The sequence below is a fragment of the Bos indicus genome, chromosome 14 (assembly GCF_029378745.1).
Source record: "Bos indicus isolate NIAB-ARS_2022 breed Sahiwal x Tharparkar chromosome 14, NIAB-ARS_B.indTharparkar_mat_pri_1.0, whole genome shotgun sequence".
Taxonomy (NCBI): Eukaryota; Metazoa; Chordata; class Mammalia; order Artiodactyla; family Bovidae; genus Bos; species Bos indicus.
The window spans coordinates 31610047-31631305 of record NC_091773.1 but is presented as its reverse complement, the minus strand read 5'-3'; the positions used below and the strand labels follow the sequence as shown (position 1 = coordinate 31631305).

The 21259-nt window shown below is 35.1% G+C and overlaps 1 protein-coding gene across 14 annotated transcripts in view; it reads right to left on the bottom strand.

Annotated features, from left to right (window-relative positions):
• CSPP1 (centrosome and spindle pole associated protein 1) overlaps window positions 1-21259 on the bottom strand; it is a 192467-nt gene that overhangs the window by 30384 nt on the left and 140824 nt on the right. For 12 of the 14 annotated variants that reach the window (XM_070802623.1, XM_070802624.1, XM_070802625.1 and 9 more), the window contains 6 exons: window positions 18183-18312; window positions 16223-16370; window positions 11615-11767; window positions 8231-8343; window positions 1874-2023; window positions 1133-1279 (listed from right to left, as the gene is read on the bottom strand). In XM_070802623.1, the coding sequence (XP_070658724.1) occupies window positions 1133-1279; window positions 1874-2023; window positions 8231-8343; window positions 11615-11767; window positions 16223-16370; window positions 18183-18312 (841 nt within the window). The remainder of the gene's footprint in view (window positions 1-1132; window positions 1280-1873; window positions 2024-8230; window positions 8344-11614; window positions 11768-16222; window positions 16371-18182; window positions 18313-21259) is intronic. The other 2 variants (XM_019973527.2, XM_070802626.1) reach the window with 1 other exon arrangement.

Sequence of the window (21259 nt, the reverse complement as noted above, 5' to 3'; positions counted from 1 at the left end):
GTGAAGAAGAGAGAAACCTGGTGTGCTGCAGTCCATGGGGTCAAAGAGTTGGACATGACTTAGTGACCGAACAACAACAAATCAGCTACACTGTAGATGAGACCAGGAAGATGAATTTTTATTAAGTCCCTAGTGATAATGGGCTCAGTGGTTAAGAATCTGCCTGCCAACGCAGGAGATGTGGGCTCAATTCGTGCGCCAGGAAGATCCCCTGGAGAAGCAAATGGCAACCCACTCCAGTATTCTTGCCTGGGAAATCCCATGGACAGACGAGTCTGTGGGCTACAGTCCATGGGGTTGCAAAACAGATGGACATGACTAAATTTTAAATACAGCTCTGAAATATAAGCAAAGATATGAACTGGATTTTCATAAGGGCCAACTGATTTTCTAGAGAGAAAACACCTGTCTAATAACTTAGATTCACGCATCTAAGGGTGAATCAACCCCCATCTCAGAAACATGGACTTCAAATCAATCTGCAGTGAGCCACAAGTTTCTTTTTTAATTTCCAATCCATCATGGACAGATGCATAAAAGAGTAAGAATGAATTACAGTTGATCCTTGAACAATGCAGGTTTGAATCACACAGGTCCACTTCCACAGAGAGATTTTTCTGTATCAAATGCTGCAGTACTACAGGCAGTGGTGGGCTGATTACACAGACGTGTAGGAACTGTAAGTATGGAGGGCCAATTATCAATTACACACATGGATTAACCCCTGGGCTTGGTTCAAGGGTCAACTGTACTAGCTAATAAAAACTTTTAACAGATGTTACAAAATCCAAACCCAACTTTTTTTTTTTTTAAACAGATTCAACAGACATTAAATTACAATGACAAATTACTATGAAAGTTTCCAAACACTTTCAATCTTATCAGGAACAGTTTGCAGGGTGCTGGTCTATGGACCATGGGAACAAGACTACTCTGTTCCCAGCAGGGAAAATACCACAAAGCACAGTGACATCATCTAATACAGGAAGTTCAGTGCACTGCACCCAGAAAAGCACCATGACAAAGTAGAGACAAAAGCACCTCCTCTGCTCTCTTTTTGCTGACCACTGTACTTTTACAGGGAAAATGGGTTAAACAATGGGTTCCACAGACATTTTTGTCTGAAACTTACCTTTGTATCTTCCCCAATCATGTTTTCTCTTTCATAGTAGTGCTGAAGTTGTAGATTATGTTTTTCTTCTTCTTCTTTCTTCTTTCTTTCTGCTTCTTTTCGTCTTTCTTCAGCTAACCGAATAAGCTCTTCGTTTTTCAGTCTTTGCTTTAAAATAAAGAAAAAATACACACTCCATACACACATTCAGTTCATTCGTATTTGTGTGAAATAAAGAGATAAAACGGAGGGTATAGATGATATGTCCTCATATCACTCAGTTGTGTCCAGTTCTTTGCAACCCTTTTGGACTATAGCCCACCAGGCTCCTCTGGCCATGGGATTTTCCAGGTGAGAATACTGGAGTGGGTTGCCATTTCCTCCTCCAGGGGATCTTCTGGACCCAGGGATCAAACCTGTGTCTCCTGCACTGCAGGCAGATTCTTTACTGCTGAGTTATCAAGGAAGCCCATAGATGACATACTGGTCTGCTTAATAATAAAATATTAGGCATCTAAAATATTACAACATGCTAGTCAGTCTAAACTATTTTTTGGCTATAAAAAAAGTCATCATTTATCTCTTTTCTTAATTTAGTTATTTCATTTTTATAAAATAACATCTAACAAATGCATAATGATCTGCTATTTTCTAAATGTACTCCAAGACTGTTCTCCTTTGTGAGTAATAGGTATCTTTTCAAGTCAAAGTAAGGAGTTCACTCTCAGACTAAGCAGAAAAAGAAAGTAGGAAAAAACACACCTCCTCCTCTTTCTCCCTTTTCTTTTCCTGCTCCTCTTCATACTCTTGCTGGATTCGAGCTCTCTGTTCTGCAAGCCGTTTTTCTTCTTTTTCTTCAGCAATTCTTAATCTCTCTCGCTCTGCTTCTTCTCTTTGCTTCTTTTCCTCAATCTAAAGAATTAAATCTAGTTACTACTTTGTGAAACTACTGAAAAGTTAGAATACCACTTAATTTACCCTTTTATCCTATGAATTCAACCTTTATATCCTGCTTTTGTAAGTAAAAGTAAGTTCCTAAATTTTTCAGTTTCCTGTATTGTACTAGAGAGGCCCCATGATATAATGATAAGAGCTCCAAGTAAAATTCCAGCTCCCACAGACCTTATGAAACTTTCTGGTTCAGTTTTGTCATTTGGTAAAAAGAGTTACTAATGTCTATATCTCCAAGTACTGCTCAAAGATTGAAATGAAAATATGTATGTAAAAAACATAAAAGTTCCTATGTAGAAGGCCCAATACTTAGTAATTAATGATTATGTTATTCTATAATGACTACTACTACTATGTCTCAAAGTTCCTTGTGACTAGTATCCTGAAACAGCAGTGAAATGTTTTAGCAACCATTTTTAAGTAGAAATCTCTTCCCTAGAATAGCCTTTATTTCCTTTCTAATGACAAGATGTAAGGTATATGAAGATGTCAGCTACAAGGATTCATAATTAAGTTTTGTTTGAATGCCACCTGAAACCTGCAGTGCTGAGTATTCTAGGTGAATACTACAAGGCAAAGTCTAAGATGTGACAGGAAGAAGACTCTGAGAGATAGTCTACATCCTTCATGAATGAGACAGAGAAGAATGACAGCATGGGACCTGAGGATTCATGATGCTGGTTTAAGGATATCAATAAATTTTTATCCCTCTTAAGTATGGACTGATCATGACTATTCACAATATTTTAAGAGTTCTTGTCTGCATTTCCTCTAGTCTCAAGGTTACTATATTTAGTGCTGTCAAACTTTTGAGCTATAAGAACTGCAGTCTTCTTACCTATGCCACAACTTTACATGCTAGGGCTTTTTCCAACATTTATCACAAACCTTTTAAATATGTACAGTCCTAATATTTAGGACTAAGTGGTGTGTACATACACACCACTTAGTCCTAAATCACCTCCTCAATTACAATAGCCCTAAAGAAAACATCATTCATGAACCATACAATAAAACCACACACTGAACACTCAGTTCCCTTTCTCTCCTCCATGAAAAAAAAATAATCACAATCACCAGGTCACTTCACCATTAATGGGTCACAATCATAAATGATCTCACACCTAATGAATCCACAGAAATATCAATCCAACAAAAGTGCCACACAGCTCTTCAACAGAAAGAGAAAAGTTATTGCTCAGGTCAATGGTTTGCAAACCATATAATACAAAAGTCGTTCAATGGTCCTGCAAATAGTTTATTAAACTTGCTAATTATTTTTAAAGTTGCAGTTTAAAATGACATCTAAACACTCACATGTATTAATCACCAAATTTGAAGCACATGAAGACTTCTGCTGCACTAAAACTAATAATGGTATAACTTTTTTAGGGTTAAAACCTATTTATGCAGACATGGAGCTAAGGCTTCCTTTGAATCTTTATGCACAGATCTGAACATTTTATAACATTTCTTTTAACACTTAAGTTTAGGGATTCTTTTTGTCTGACACTATATTGTTGATATTAATAAATACCATTTCGCTATTTTACATTTTCTTGGAGCTCTGGAATAGATTTTGTTTGGAGGGAAAGCAGGAGATTTTAACAGACTCCTAAAAGAAAAATACATAAACCACCATTTTATAGGCTAGGAGAACTGAAGATTGCACTTATTCTGAAACTAGTAAGTCAAAGTTTCCCACAATACTACTAGTTTTTTGCCAAAAGAAAGACACTGGAGAGTGTGGAATCTCTAGGTATGACACTTAAAGTTAGGACACTTGGGGTCAACGTGCTAGTTCTGCCACCACAGGTGAGCCTCAGCCTTTTATTGGTCTTAAAATAAAAATAGTAATACCTTCCTCAGAGAGTTGTGAGGTTTAATAAGAAAATATATTTAAACCTACCTTACAAACAATAAAAGACTACAAAATGACAAGATTTCTTTATTTTTCCCTAAATTCTACCCTCAGTTCAGTCAGACACATCCAACTCTTTGTGACCCCAAGGACTGCAGCAAGCCAGGCTTCCCTGTCCATCACCAATTCCTGGAGCTTGCTTAAATTCATGTCCATCGAGTTGGTGATGCCAGCCAACTATCTCACTCTCTGTCATCCCCTTCTCTTCCTGCCTTCAATCTTTCCCAGCATCAGGGTCTTTTCCAATGAATCAGTTCTTCCCATCAGGCGGCCAAAGTATTGGAGCTTCAATTTCAGCATCAGTCCTTCCAATGAATATACAGGATTGATCTCCTTTAGGATGGACTGGTTGAATCTGCTTGCAGTCTAAGGTACTCTCAAGAGTTGTCTCCAACACCAGAGTTTAAAAGCATCAATTCTTCAGTGCTGAGCTTTCTTTATGGTTCCACTCTCACATCTATACATGGCAACTGGGAAAACCATAGCTTTGACTAGATGGACTTCTGTTGGCAAAGTAATGTCTCTGCTTTTTAATATGCTGTCTAGGCTGGTCATAACTTTCCTTCCAAGGAGTAAGTGTCTTTTAATTTCATGGCTGCAATCACCATCTGCAGTGATTTTGGAGTCCAAAAAAATAAAGTCTGACACTGTTTCCACTGTTCACCCATCTATTTGCCATGAAGTGATGCCATGATCTTCATTTTCTGAATGTTGAGCTTTAAGCCAACTTTTCACTCTCCTCTTTCACTTTCATCAAGAGGCTCTTTAGTTCCTCTTCACTTTCTGCCATAAGGGTGGTGTCATCTGCATATCTGAGGTTACTGATATTTCTCCCGGCAATCTTGATTCCAGCTTGTGCTTCCTCCAGCCCAGCGTTTCTCATGATGTACTCTGTATATAAGTTAAATAAAGCAAGGTGACAATATATAGCCTTGATGGACTCCTTTTCCTATTTGGAACCAGTCTGTTGTTCCATGTCTAGTTCTAACTGTTGCTTCCTGACCTGCATATAGGTTTCTCAAGAGGCAGTTCAGGTGGTCTGATATTTCCTCCCATCTCTCTCAGAATTTTCCACAGTTTACTGTGATCCACACAGTCAAAGGCTTTGGTACAGTCAATAAGGGAGAAATAGATGTTTTTTTGGAACTCTCTTGCTTTTTCAATGATCCAGTGGATGTTGGCAATTTGATCTCTGGTTCCTCTATCTTCTAAAACCAGCTTGAACATCAGCAAGTTCACAGTTCACATATTGCTGAAGCCTGGCTTGGAGAATTTTAAGCATTACTTTACTAGCATGTGAGATGAGTGCAATTGTGCAGCAGTTTCAGTATTCTTTGGCATTGCCTTTCTTTGGGATTGGAATGAAAACCGACCTTTTCCAGTCCTGTGGCCACTGCTGAGTTTTCCAAATTTGCTGGCATATTGAGTGCAGCACTTTCACAGCATCATCTTTTATGATTTGAAATAGCTCAACTGGAATTTCATCACCTCCACTAGCTTTGTTCGTAGTGACACTTCCTAAGGCCCACTTGACTTTACATTCCAGGATGTCTGGCTCTAGGTGAGTGATCACACCGTCGTGATTATCTGGGTCGTGAAGATCTTTTTTGTACTGTTCTGTGTATTCTTGCCACCTCTTCTTAATATCTTCTGCTTCTGTTTGGTCCATACCCTTTCTGTCCTTTATTGAGCCCATCTTTGCATAAAATGTTCCCTTGGTATCTCTAATTTTCTTGAAGAGATCTCTAGTCTTCCCATTCTATTGTTTTCCTCTATTTCTTTGCATTGATCTGAGGAAGGCTTTCTTATCTCTCCTTGCTATTCTTTGGAACTCTGCATTCAAATGGGTATGTCTTTCCTCTTCTCCTTTGCTTTTCGCTTCTTTTCACAGCTATTTGTAAGGTCTCCTCAGACAGCCATTCTCTTTTTTGCATTTCTTTTTCTTGGAGATGGTCTTGATCCTTGTCTCCTGTACAATGTCACGAACCTCTGTCCATAGTTCATCAGGTACTCTGTCTATCAGATCTAGTCCCTTAACTCTATTTCTCAGTTCTACTGTATAGTCATAAGGGATTTGATTGGGTCATACCTGAATGGTCTAGTGGTTTTCTTCACTTTCTTCAACTTCAGTCTGAATTTGGCAATAAGGAGTTCGTGATCTGAGCCACAGTCAGCTCCTGGTCTTATTTTTGCTGAGTGTATAGAGCTTCTCCATCTTTGGCTGCAAAGAATATAATCAATCTGATTTTGTTGTTGACCATCTGGTGATGTCCATGTGTAGAGTCTTCTCTTGTGTTGCTGGAAGATGTGTAGAGTCTTCTCTTGTGTTGTTGGAAGAGGTTGTTTGCTATGACCAGTGTGTTCTCTTGGCAGAACTCTATTAGCCTTTGCCCTGCTTCATTCTGTACTCCAAGGCCAAATTTGCCTGTTACTCCAGCTGTTTCTTGACTTTCTACTTTTGCATTCCAATCCCCTATAATAAAAAGGACATCTTTTGGGGATGTTAGTTCTAGAAAGTCTTGTAGGTCTTCATAGAACTGTTCAACTTCAGCTTCTTCAGCATTACTGATCGGGGCATAGACTTGGATTACTGTGATATTGAATGGTTTGCCTTGGAAACAAACAGAGATCATTCTGTCATTTTTGAGATTGCATCTCAGTACTGCATTTTGGACTCTTTTGTTGACCATAATGGCTACTCCATTTCTTCTAAGAGATTCATGCCCACAGTAGTAGATATAATGGTCATCTGAGTTAAATTCATCCATTCCAGTCCACCTTAGTTCACTGATTCCTAGAATGTCGATGTTCACTCTTGTCATCTCCTTTTTGACCACTTCCAATTTGCCTTGATTAATGGACCTAACACTCCAGGTTCCTATGCAATATTGGTCTTTACAGAATTGAACCTTGCTTCTATCACCAGTCCCATCCACAACTGGGTGTTGTTTTTGCTTTGGCTCCATCCCTTCATTCTTTCTGGAGTTATTTCTCCACTGATCTCCAGTAGCATATTGGGCACCTACTGACCTGCGGACTTCATCTTTCAGTGTCTTATCATTTTGCCTTTTCATACTGTTCATGGGGTTCTCAAGGCAAGAATAATGAAGTGGTTTGCCATTCTCTTCTCCAGTGGACCACATTCTGTCAGACCTCTCCACCATGACCCTTCTGTCTTGGGTGGCCCCACACAGTATGGCTTAGTTTCACTGAGTTAGACAAGGCTGTGGTCCATGTGATCAGATTGGCTAGTTGTCTGTGACCCATGCTTCCAGTACTTTAAATCCACCCAAAATACTTCAACAGTATTGCCAGATCAATTATCCTTAAGACCACATCCATTATGTCACTGCCTTATTTAAGAGTCCATAATAATTAGGATCAGAAAGATGGCATATTTGAGTAGACTCTCTTTAAGAAGAATTTAAGAGGCTGGGATCAGACTGGATAGCCTTAAGTGTCAGACTAAGGAATATGGACATTTTATTTAGAAAAGCTATCGACAGATTTTAAATAAAGAGAAATTATATCAAAGGAGGATTAACCTGGCCAAAGGATTAATCTGACACTGGGTTGTAAGTGTGGGTATGGAAGGGAGGATGGTAAAAAGAGAAAATATTGTGAGCCCACTATGGGCAGGTACCTCATTCACCTCAGGCTCCATCCCAAGGGTGGACACAGTATGAGAGTTCAATAAACCCATTTGCTTAATAAACACCTGATGCTCAAGTGTCTTCCTCTGGGCATTTCTAGTGTTTTAAATGCAATTTGCTTACACACATAAATGAAGCAAATAAATACAAAATGTGAGAGTATTTTTAATATTTACTTACAAACTAAACAACTGAGTCAAGAATATAAAGTCATTTAGAAAAAAACTATTTCTATTAACACATAAACATCTAGAAAGATTCATTTTATGCCTGATAGGTGAACATTTTAAGAGTTTCAGTTTTAGAAATTCCAGCACTCTCTAACAATTAATGATTTAACAAAATTTTAAAAAGATTAAGTCAACTGGTATACCTGACATGTCTCCTTATTCCTTTTTCATATATAAGTAAAACATTATAATAATATAAATTAAATAATATAATTTCTATCTAATATGAATTAGATATTTTAGATAACTGCATGGCATTTTAGAATTTATTCTAAATTTAAGATGTTATCTTGTGGATAAAATCTTTGCAAGTTTATTAAAACTTTTATGAAACTTTGAAACCATGATCAAATAAGCATTTCACCTGAAAACGAAGAAAATTCTTGTATAATTCCTGCTGTTTAATTTGAAGTTCAGTTGGAGGCTCACTAAAAATATTTCCCCGAGCAAAAGGAGAGCTCTGTGATTGCATATGACCTTGAAAAGGAAATTTTGCAAAAACATACCATTAGCCAGTGCATAGAAAACATAAAGGTTAAAGAATAAAGACTTTGCTAAATAAATTCAAATTTTGAAAAAAGGCACTAAATATGGAAGCCCAGAGGCTAAACTCGGAAGACGACCAAGATTAGCATCTAAAGACCAGATGAAAAGAGAGGGAAAAAATGGTGAAACTAAAAAAATTAATACACAGTTGAAAAATCATAATATAGCTATATCTGAAAGTCATCAAGGAAACATAAAAGTTAGTAACCTAAGCAACTCTCACTGCAGCAAAGGCTTTAAAATAAAATTTATAAAGCACACATTTAAGTTCTTATGTATGATGTAAATATCCTTTTCTTAAGAATACTGCTTAAGTACACATTAAAATGTATTATGTATACACATATAAAAAATTTCTAAAATTGCTTTTAAAAAATCAGTGGATTCCTATCCATGGTTTAAAACACAAATTAGAAAATTAGCTCTAAAAACATTTTTAATTTTTACAAAATTAAAATGACTTTTAATCAATGCAATACTTTTTACTTAAAAATTGTATCAGATTAATGATATAAATTTGAAGATTAAAAATATGCTATATATATGTTATTTATAAATAGTATTAAACATTCTGGGAAAGGAAAAATATTATTTTATAAAAGCAGCCTGGAAAATAAGTATGCCCCAGCAGTCTTTTGAATGCAGAAAAAAACTGTATGCAAATTTAAGGCTCACGTAACTTTTTTATATCATTTTATATTTATATAAAAATATATCATTTTTTAGTTTCCTTATACCATCAATCTAAAGCATTTATTTCTCTCACTCATATAGTGGTTGTAAGCCAATTGCTTTGCAGTTGAGCTGTCATTTGGGTCTCTTTTCCTTTGTATTTAAATTTACTAATGCTTACTTGAATAGATCAGCAGAAAGGCAAATCAATACCTAAACATTAAAAGCTTAGGTTATCATGGAAAGGCTGATCAGAAAAACAAAACTGAGTAGTTTGTTTCACATTGAGATCTGTCAAATTCTAAACCTTTGAGGCAATTAGAGAAGAAATATTGTTAGAGACAGGCAAGATAAGTTCCTTTAAACATAAAAACATTATAAAAACAAAACCAAAGGGAAAGACATGCTCTAAACAAAAATGAAAATGCATTCAAGCATAATAAGCAAAAAAATAAATTTAATCCAAATTAGTATGAACTTTTTAAACATGATTTTTCACCCAAAAATCATGAAGTAAAAGAAAAACAACAAACATTAAGAAGAGCTTTTAAAACAGGCCTAATGAAGACAAAATATTAGAGGATAGTGAATCTCAAGTATATATTAAGATATTCAACTTCCAGGCATATTTGAGCTCCCTTAAGGCCTTTAAAATACTACGTGTCACATATGTATATTTTATGTGTGAACACATGTATATAAATACACACATACAAATACATAAACTCATATACATATATGATGGCATAGCAACAAATTAAGTGACTCTCAATAGTTTTTTTTGCATTCAGAAAGTCTATTTTAGGTTAATTCTTAGGAAATGAAAGTTAATTTAGGGAATTTCAATGCACAAAAAAGGGGAATTTAAACATTTTATGATTTCTTAAACTAGAGCATCCTGACCACATCCTGGCCACAAATTAGCACCAAAACCCTGGTGTTAGACACAATAAAAATAGATAACAAATTCTGCTGTGCATATTCAGTCATCAAGGTTGTGCTCTTTTTTGGGAAAGAATCATGGAAACTTTCTATTTTTCCTGTGTTTTTGCTTAGTAAGCAAAGCTAGATGCCTGACGTGTTATTACTATGACAGAGAAAATTCTAAGCTAAGAGGGAACTATGTACAAACAATACAGGGGGTGGAAGAGAGGAGTAGAGCAGGGGTCTGTACCACTGATCTCAATACAGACTGCTCCAGAAGCAGCAGCCAATGAAGAGAAAAATAATGGTAATCAGAAAGAAGCAAAAATTCTCTAAAATAAAATGAAAAGATGTTTTGATGTACGAAGAAATAAAATAAGTTTACTTTGACTTCTGGTCACATTCCCCATTTATTTACAGTAAACACTCTGTACTTTCTCAAAAATTTTAATTTTAGACAAGAACACTGTATTAAAAAGTCCTTTCAAAATATCCCTGACTGATCGTACACTCTTTTAAAAATTTTTTTTACATGTTTAATACATATGACTTATTGGCCAAACAGATAGACTAAATGGTAAGCTCTGATTTGAATTACTAGCCTTGCATCTCTCAAACCTTTGATAGTAGCACTAATTTCTGCAGCCTTTTGGAATACTTCAAGAGATGTACTGTAGGTTGTTTCCATGGACAGCCTGTATCACTATTTAAACTCTAATTATAAGAAAATATTTTCCTACTTTGATCCACAGTAGATTTTTACACAGTGAATCTAGTTTTGATTTTTGAACTACTAAAAAGTAGAATTTTTGATGAAATTATTAATTTGGCTCTCACTCTGAGTCCTAATAATTCAATTTGCTGTAAATAAATGGTTATTTTTATAGGCATCAAAATACAGTATAAGGTAGTATATTCTTTAAACTTCACTTGAATTCTAAATATGTAACATATTTTCACATATACTTGATAAAGAAAGATGATTACAAATTTTCCTGGCAAGTCATAAAGATACTGAATAATCTTTAATTTACAGAATCTTTAAAGGACCCTGTTTAATACCAAACCAAAGGTATATGCTTATGAAAGGGAGATGTGACCAGAAGTCAAAGTAAATTATTTACTTCTTTGTACACTGTGGCTTATAAGGGAGCGCAAATGTTTATAAAACAAAAAATGAATTTTACTGTATAATTTATCATATACAACATCTGGTATGTTCTCACTAATTTAAACTAATTCTTATGGGTGTAAGAACCAAACTCTGTATGGGTAAAAAAAAAAAAAAAAAGAAAACTATTTAAGAAATCTCCTTCCCACTAGCAAAATAAAGCTGTTAGCAGCACCTAAAGTATATATAAGAACTAATAAAGCTGAGAAGAAATACAGAGTATAATATTAAGGAGCAAAATGTATCTCTCTATTCATTTTTTCAAAATACCTATATAGAAAAGTTATTGTAAATAGCATAAATAATGTGTTACGCTTTCTGACTCAGAATAACCAAATTCTCAAAATCTTAATAAGAACTTTGTTGGAGAACAGAAGAGAAATGCTACTGAACAACGTTAGAAACGTAAAAATATATATATATATGATTAAAAACCTGAGTTTTTATTTGCAGCATCTTCTTGGTTCTCAGCATTTGAAGTGGCTAAATTTTGGTCTAGAGATACAACAGCCCTTTTATCTTCATATGCTCTTGCATCTGGGTTATGGTAGGCATCTATATTTTGTCTGTGCATCCTATTCAAATCAGCTGAGAGGGAAAAAATAAGCCATTTATTTCAATAAACACATTCCTATAATTAATATGCTTAATAGAAATGAAGAGAACCAACAGGACCAGAGCTGGAATACTTAAATGGTTATCTTGGTACCCTGAAAACAGAAACCAGATTATCAAAACTTGTAAGAAATTTTTCAAAAATAATGTTAAAAAATAAAGTCAAAATTAGTAGAGAACTTAAAGAGTGTATACATTTTTGACAATCCATAAAAACCATATTTATATGTACCTTACCTCAGAACTTTTGACTATCTAAATATAGAACAAATAGTAGCAATTCAAAACAAGTCACAGTGACATTTACCCAACATCATTAGTATTCCTAGTGAAAAAATATCATGTGGAGTTTTAAAACATATTCATAAATTTTTTTTATATAAACATTCCTTAAAAGATGGAGCTCTAGTCCCTTCCTCTAGAGTGTGGATTACTTCTTATGACAAGGATTCTGCATAGTGAAGTCACTTGGTCGTCCCCGACTCTTTACGACCCCATGGACAGTAACCTACCAGGCTCCATGGTCCATGGGATTTTCCAGGCAAGAATACTGTAGTGGGCTGCCATTTCCTTCTCCAGGGGATCTTCCCAACCCAGGGATCAAACCCGGGTCTCCTGCATTGCAGACAGACGCTTTACCGTCTGAGCCATTAGGGAAGCCCAGGATTCTGCATAATGATGGTATAAAACTTTCAAGGCTACTTCATAAAAGACATTATGTTTCCATCTTGCTAGATCTATTGGTTCACTCACTTCAAAGAAAGCCAGCTACCATTCCATAATGAACACTCTAAGGAGCTCTAAGGGAAAGCCCACATGGCAAGGAACTGGGGCCTCCTGAGTCATGTGAGGGAGCCATAGAGAAAACAGATTCTCCAGTCCCAATCAAGCCTTTGAATTACTTATAGCCCTGACTGACACATTAAAAGGGTCAATTGTATCATATGCAAATTGTCTCTCAATAAATCACATAAAAACAAACATAAATCTAACTGGGGCATATATAATACATAAAAAATATATAAATACCTAATCAAATATACATGAAACAATCTTGCTATTAATCAATTAGAACTATGAGATACTTTTGTTATCTTTCAAACTGGTTAAGTATTTTTAATTTTTTTTTTTACTTTTTCTCTTAGTGTACAATTTTTAAAAATTTTAATACACAGTCAAGTAACATCACCATAATCAGGAATCAGAACAGTCCCATCACCCCCCAAAATTCCATCATAGTTATTCCCTGTCCTCAGCCATAATCTTGGTACCAGTGATTTGTTCTCCATTTCTGCTGCTGCTGCTGCTAAGTCGCTTCAGTCATGTCCGACTCTGTGCGACCCCATAGACGGCAGCCCACCAGGCTCCCCCGTCCCTGGGATTCTCCAGGCAAGAACACTGGAGTGGGTTGCCATTTCCTTCTCCAGTGCATGAAACTGAAAAGTGAAAGTGAAGTCGCTCAGTCGTGTCTGACTCTTAGCGACCCCATGGACTGCAGCCTATCAGGCTCCTCATATTTTGAGAATATATGTGTATGTAAAAGGGCTTCTTTCCCTTAGGTCTTCTCTTTGAAGCCTCCCAAATTGTTCTGCTCATTCTTTTTTTTAACTGCTAAGTAGCATCCCATCATATGAATGTACCACAGTTTATCCATTCACTCACTGTAGAATATACTCGGTTTTTTCTTTATGGGAACTTTAAAAAAACTGAGAAAGGAAACAGATGTTAAATGTATTACAAATAATCAAAATGAGAGGTACTTACTCTCAAAGGGTTGATGCTATGTTAAAATTGTATGGGTAACAGATTTTGATATTTTATTAATAACTACCTTACAAAGAGATCTTTCTCAGAGAGCTAAGAATATGTTGAACATCCAATTTCTTTAATTTCTTTGTAATAAAAGATGAAAGATGAAACAGGAGTAATTAGAAAAGCCAGCAGCTGAATTAAAGTCATCCAACATAATCCCTGTTATATGGTCTTGGCCATCTAATGGAGTAAAAGAAAACACTGGTTTTTACTACATATTGGGAATATAATAGGAAAATTAGGTTCCCTCTCCTTCTCTCAAATGTAACAGCTAAATACAAAACAAACATATTCTTCAAGTTTACTTGCTTTGAAAATACCATTAAAAAACTGTTCCACTGCATTTGATAAAATAGCACACCTTTTTTACTTCATGGCATAACTGAAGCATTAAATAAGCAAACTAAACATTACCATTAAAAATAAAAATCTCAGAAAGGTTTGCTCCATTCCTGTTAGGTCAAGCAATTCTAAAATAATATTTTATAATTCAATAACAAACACTTAACCTACTTACTTCCACCAATTAAACACATATAGGACATTATAATTATATTCTCTGAACTGGAAATAATCTTTGAGGCAAGCTGGAAACTTCTAGGAAATTATTCCAGTGTTTCCCAAAGTTTCTGTTACATAAGCACTTCCTTCATGGTAACTATTATGCTTCTATCAATTCATAATTTAAATTTACTATAGCAAAGACTGGGTAGATGCTTATCAATTTTATGTCCTCCGCCTGGGTATAAAGAAACCCTTCTAGCCTCCCAAGAAGTTACTTTAGAACCTTATAAATAGGTTTGAACAATTGAACAAAGACAAAAGTGATACTTCTCCACCTTTAGGTCAGGCCCCATCAAAATTCTCAACTTGTTCTCCCATCCTCTGGACCATGTCTATGCAGCTAGAAATTAAAGACTCCAAAATGGTACGAGTGACACACTGGAAGAGGCAGATTCCCAAGTCAACTTTTGGAGAACCACTCAAATAGCATCAAATGCAGTTTAAGTGAGAAGTAATTTACACTGCCTTAAGCCTCTGAGAAACGGGAGTTCTTTGTTAGACCACTTTTTGTTTAAATACCTTTACTTTCAAAGGAAATGTTGCAGTACCACCCATAAATGGAAAACCAGTAATATATATTTTATTCCAGTAATATATAATTTTAAATATATGTTTAATGGATCACCTAAAATCATCTTATTAAATATGATCACCTAAATCATATTTAATGGATCACCTAAATTAAATTTATATATTAAATTAAATATATATTTAATGGATCACCTAAAATCATCTTATTTATAAATAGAATAAGAGTTCTAATCTTCAAAATTGTGAAGAAAGTATGAGATGAATATAGGAAAGGAATAAATCTATCGGGAAAGAAAAGAGTTTCCTCATTAATCTAAGTGGGCCTCTAATACATCTTTTTTAAAAAGCCATCTTTAACAGAGAATCAAAGACATAGCCATTAAGAACTCTAGTAATTCAACCCCCAATATCTTCTGACTGCATCACTCAGTTATCCCTACAACAAAGCATAAACCTGAAGAACATCAAATTTACTTTGTATCACTCTAATGGGTTTTCTAATTATTCGTTTCCCATTTCTAATTAAATGATTTTTAAAAACCCATTATCTTTCTCTGCTTTTATTCTAAGCTAATTGAAGACCATCCCAACATATATAACAAGTTGCAAAAACTCTCTTTTCAAAGTGCCCGTTGTGTGATTTCTAGATGAAACATTTTTAAGAATACATGATTGAAAGATAAATCAATATAATTCTGCAATCTGCCAAACATTTCTGAGCCCAGGTTTTTGTCAAGAGCCCCTGCATTGTGCGGGTATATGGCATATAAGAATTAAACATAACATTCCACAACTGAGCTCAACTGGTGGCTCAGAGGTTAAAGTGTCTGCCTGCAATGCGGGAGACCTGGGTTCAATCCCTGGGTTGGGAAGATCCCCTGGAGAAGGAAATGGCAACCCACTCCAGTATTCTTGCCTGGAGAATCCCATGGACAGAGAAGCCTGGTGGGCTACAGTCCACGGGGTTGCAGAGAGTCGGACACGACTAAGTGACTTAACTTTCACTTTTTCCACAACTACATCAGATCACTTAAGACACCTTATTAGTTTAAAAATATTGCAGTAAGGATTTTATTATTTTTACTAGAAAACTTAAAAAAATTCAAACTACTAGTTTGGGTAAAAACTTGCTAACTAACATAAACTTTTCTCTGCAATCGAGTTATTATCATTAGAGGGTGAAAATTTTGTAATAATAATAAATGAAGAAAGGCTTTTTAACATGCTATCATGTTTACTATCAAAATACCTCTTCCGCATCAAGCTGTATAAAAAGAGACCTTTCCTTACAGACTATGATTCCCACTTCTTTCTACTCCCCATTTTTTTAAAAGTTAAACTTAGATTCTTTTAAAAACAACAAATCAGAGACTTCCCTAGTTGTTCAGTGGCTAGGACTCTGTGCTCCCACTGCAGGGGGCCAGGTTCAACCCCCGATCAGTGTACTGGATCCCACATGCTGCAACTAAGACCTGATGCAGCCAAATAAATATTTTTTAAAAATCAATAGAAACAACATACTTATCAGATTTCCTTTGTCATCTCTCAGAGGAGCACCACCTCCACCTTTCCCCCAGGGGTTGTAACTTCTCATTTCAGCTTCTAATTTGGCTTCATATACTTCTTTTTCTTCACGTTCTTTCTTTCTTCTTTCTTGTCTTTCTTGAATCTTAACAACATTAAGAAACATTTGTAATAAATGCTAACTGCTAACAAGTATTCTGATACAAAAAATTAGTTTTAAGATCATATTTTATTTTATTTTTCCTATTAGAAAATTAGACTTTTTCCCAGTATACTTTACTATAAATTTAATATCACAAATATATGCAAAAACAATTAAAAACACTTTGGTAGCTGGAATACATAGCTGCTACTCCCTCACATCCTGTCACTTGGGCCCTTTCCAGCCACTGGTGCCACTTGGACTAAGGCAACTTCATCTTCCCAACTCCCAGAGCTATTCCCTTCCTAACCTCACCATTTTCATGGGCTCCAAGACTCTCCCTACCTTCATTTTCTTCATCTACCCTTTCATGGTACCTGGCCAGCCACAAACTACTCCCCACACCTCTGAGACGTGGGCCAACTACTCCCTACGCATCACCAGACCTACTCTACCTTGGGCAAACTCCATTCCCAAAGTTCAAAGGTACTGAAGGTTCAAAGCTCTCTAGAGAATGCCAGGCTATTTAAGTACACTTTATGAAAGCACACAAAACGGTCTTATCATCATCAAGTGTAAGCACAGGGTTGGTCTTTAAAGACATATAAATAGGCAATGAATAAAGACCTACATTTTGGAAAGTTATTTTTAAAATCATTACCAAATGCATAGCAAATTTAAGTAACTACTTCAGGAAGGTCAAGGAAGTCATCACATAAAAAATTCTAGGGTTAGGGATTCTGGTTCTGTCAGTGGTGTTTTTAATATGCTCATTTGAAAACAGATAAATACAGTCTCTTGTTTATAGATTCCTAACACAAAAAAATAATGTTGGTAATTCTGTAATTTTTAAAAAGCCCACTTTTCAAGGAGGTTGCCTAGTGTAGAAAACAGAACAAAAATCTGAGCTTTAGAAGAAATCCCAGTGGAATTTTGTAGAAGGGTATCTCAGGTGAATATATAAACCTAGAATTCCAGGGACCTCTCTGGAGAAGATATAACTATTCCCTCCCAAAATCCACACATTTGATACAGTTATTCCTAAGTAAACTCTCTCCAAATATTACAAACCACAATAGAATGTCATCTTCCTCCCTAAGTGTTCTGCCTCTGTTTTCCCTATCCTTAAGAGTTCATAGCTTTATCATCCTCTTACAAGACTCAGAATCATCTTAAAGCCCTGTTCTTTCCTCAGTCCCTAAATTTAAGTCCTATTAATGAAATCCAAGAAATGTCTCTTCCGATGTCCTGTCCATCTTCCCCACCTGGTGCAGGACCTTGTTACTTCCTGGCTGGACTACCTAATAGTTTTACTAAAAGGTTTCTCCGCCACATCTCTTTCCCAACCGTCCACATCACAACCAGATATCTTCCTAAAAGCCACATCTGCTCACATCAATTATATTTCTTTCACCCTTTGGCTTGAGATTTCCTCCCTTTGGCTGTCGATAGATAACAAGATGAAACTGAAAACCCCTTACTTGCTATCTTTCACAATCCAGTATAATCTAACACTCCAGCCCCTTCTCCTACATCAATTCCATTCCCTGAATACACCAGGAATTTCATATTTATTCACTGTATAACATGAAACTCAAAAGCCATCAACCACGTGAAGCCCTCCTAATAGCCAAGGCAATTACTCTCCCTATCCCATGCATTCCAGCCTGTCTATATCAAACTTTATCACATTTAATGATAAATAAATGGAATTCTTTCTCCTCAGCCACACTCTGAGTTTTAAAGGGCCACTGTACTAACACATAAGATGTTTAACATTACATGAATGAACAAATGAAAAAAATGAATGGATACCTGCTGCTGCAAAGCTTCCTGGTAAGACTGAAATGACTGTTTTGAAGGCTTTGGTTTATCTTCAAAAAACAATCCTGAATTTATTGCTCGATTACTTGTAATTTTCAGCTCATTCTGTCCAACTGTACTCCTACATCAAATACACAATTAATAATTTAAATCCTTTTATGACAAAACAAGAAGAAGATGCAATACTTCTTTGAAATAGCATGGCATATAAATACATTTAAAATAGAGAAATGGCAACCCACTTCAGTAATCTTGCCTGGGAAATCCCATGACAGAGGAGCCTAGTGGGCTACAGTCCATGGGGTCGCAAAGAGTCAGACATGATCAAGAGACTAACACACACACACAAAATAGAGAAATTATTTCTTTATAATTCAAAGAGAAATTTTTAAGTAAATGCCCCTTATCTCTGCTTTCAAAATTAATGGAACTTTCAAATTTACTGAATCTACTTCCTAATTTAAGTGGCAGTTACACGCAAGTAAAACATTCACATACAAATAAAAACACTTGTGATAATTCATCAAGCAATATACACATGACTTATGCACTTCTCTGAATGCAGTGGAAGTCCCTCAAATAATATCATAACTAATGATTTACTTAATAAGTTTACTCCAAAATAAAGTAATAACTTCCTAGCCATTTTAAGAATAAAACAAATAATTGTAGTAAAAAGTCTGACTATCTCAAATAAAATTTTTTTCACTGAGTCATAGATTTTATTAATGGCATTGATGGTATAAGACTAATAAAATCCCTAAAACCTTGCCCTGTTTATGGAGGCCTGGGATGGGAATTTTGTCAAAGGTGAGAGGTTCTAACTGTTGGGTAAAGTTACAGCAATGATTCCCTAGTAATTGAAGGCCCCTTCTACCCTTCCTTTTATTTTTTTTTTTCTTTTCCCCTGGTAATCCAGGGCTTGTACTTCTTAGAAATTATGCATACAGAACTCATCAAACTCAAAGCAAAAAGGCTCAGAGATCCATATCTATACACATCATGGTCAAAGAGAAGAACTGCAAAAGCAGCAAGAAAATAAAAACTCATCATATACAAGGGATCTTCAGTAAGATTAACAGCTCATCAGAAATGCTATAAAGGCCAGTAGGCAAGGAAACGACATATTCAGAGAGATGATGGGGGCAGGGGGAAGTCAACCAAGAAGTCTATATCCAGGAAAACTATGCCTCACAAGTAAAAGTGAAATTAGAACATTATTAAATAAAATTCAGAGAAGACATCACTAACAGACCTGTCTTATAAGAAATAGTAAATGATGCATTTCAGGTTGAAATAAAAAACACTTGACAGTAACCGGAGTAAACACAAAGGAATGAAGACCAGTTAACAGTAACTACATAGGTAAAGGTTAAAGATATTACTAATATACTTTTATTTGCAGCTATATTCTCTGATTTAAAAGACAACTACATAAAGGAAAGAAGGAACAGTTAAAAACTATTGATGAGCTTAAATATATAACAATATACTTTGTATGCAATAGGCGCATCAAGAAGGGAAGGAATGGCATTATACTGGAGAAAACATTTTACATATTATGGAAATTAAACCGGTGTTAATATGAACTCAGTTCTTTTAAATTAAAAACATAAATTTCAGTCTGCAAGGAAACCACAAAGAAAATGACAAATTATACTAAAAGAAGCAAGAGAATTAAAATGGAATGCTACATTTAACAGTAAAGAAAAAGCATTACTGGAACCAAAAAAGGAATCTTTTATATTGATAAGGGTCAACTTATCAGTAAGATATAACAATTATGAGCAGATGTACACATAGCTACAGAGATTCAAAACACAGTAAACAAAAACTGACACAACCGAAGAGAGAAATAAATCAAAAATAATAACTGGAGACTTCAATACACTACTTCTAATAACAAACAACTGCACAGGAGCTCAGTGCAGAAAATAAACAAAACTATAAACCAACTATATCTAAGTCACACTGATAGAACTATCCACCCAACAACAGGAAAATGCTAATTTTCTCAAGTGCATATGAAACATTCTACAGCACAGACCACATGTTATAAGTCTCAGTCTTAAAATAAACCTTAATAAATTAAAAAAAAATACAAAATATGTTCTCTAACTGCAATGCTGCTAAGTCACTTCAGTCATGTTTGACTCTGTGGGACCCCATAGACGGCAGCCCACCAGGCTCTTTTGTCCCTGGGATTCTCCAGGCAAGAATATTGGAGTGAGTTGCCATTTCCTTCTCCACCAACTGCAATGGAATTATATTAAAGCTCTATTAAAAATTTCCACAATCATATGGAAATTAAACAACACACTCCAAACTAACAAATGGATCAATGAACAAATCAAATTAAAAACTGAAAAATTATGAGATGAATGAAAACAAAAAGATAATGTATAAAATTTAAGGAAGAAGCTAAAACAATAAGAGGAAAATTTAGTTGTAATATATACATATTAAAAAAGAAGACACTATATCAATAACCTAAGCTTCCACCTTCAAAAACTAGAAAATATACAAGCAAACTGAACCCAAAGGAAACAGAAAGAAGAAAATAAAAAGATGAAAGGAGAAATAATATGAAATGGAGACTAAAAGCACAACAGAGAAAATCAACTAGACCAAGAGCTGATTCACTAACAAGATCAACAAGATTGACAAATGTTTAGTCAAAATGTACAATAAACAAGACTAAAATTATTGAAATAAAAAAATAAAATAAGAAACATTACTACTGACCTTATAAAAATAAAACAGATTGTAATACTATGAACAACATATGCCAACACATTAGATTATCTTGATGAAATGGGTAAATTTCTAGAAAGAAACAAACTACCAAAACTGGTGCAAGAAAAAAATTTTAAATATGAATTAACCAATGACAAGGGAAGAGATTAAATTAGTAATCAGGAAATTATCCATAAAGAAAAGATGAGGGTAAACTGGATTCCTGGTGAATTCTACCTAGCTGAAAAAATTAACAATGCTTCACACAACGCACTCTCCAAAGTAACAGAAAATGGAAGAGCACATCCAACTAATTCTATTAGGCCAGTATC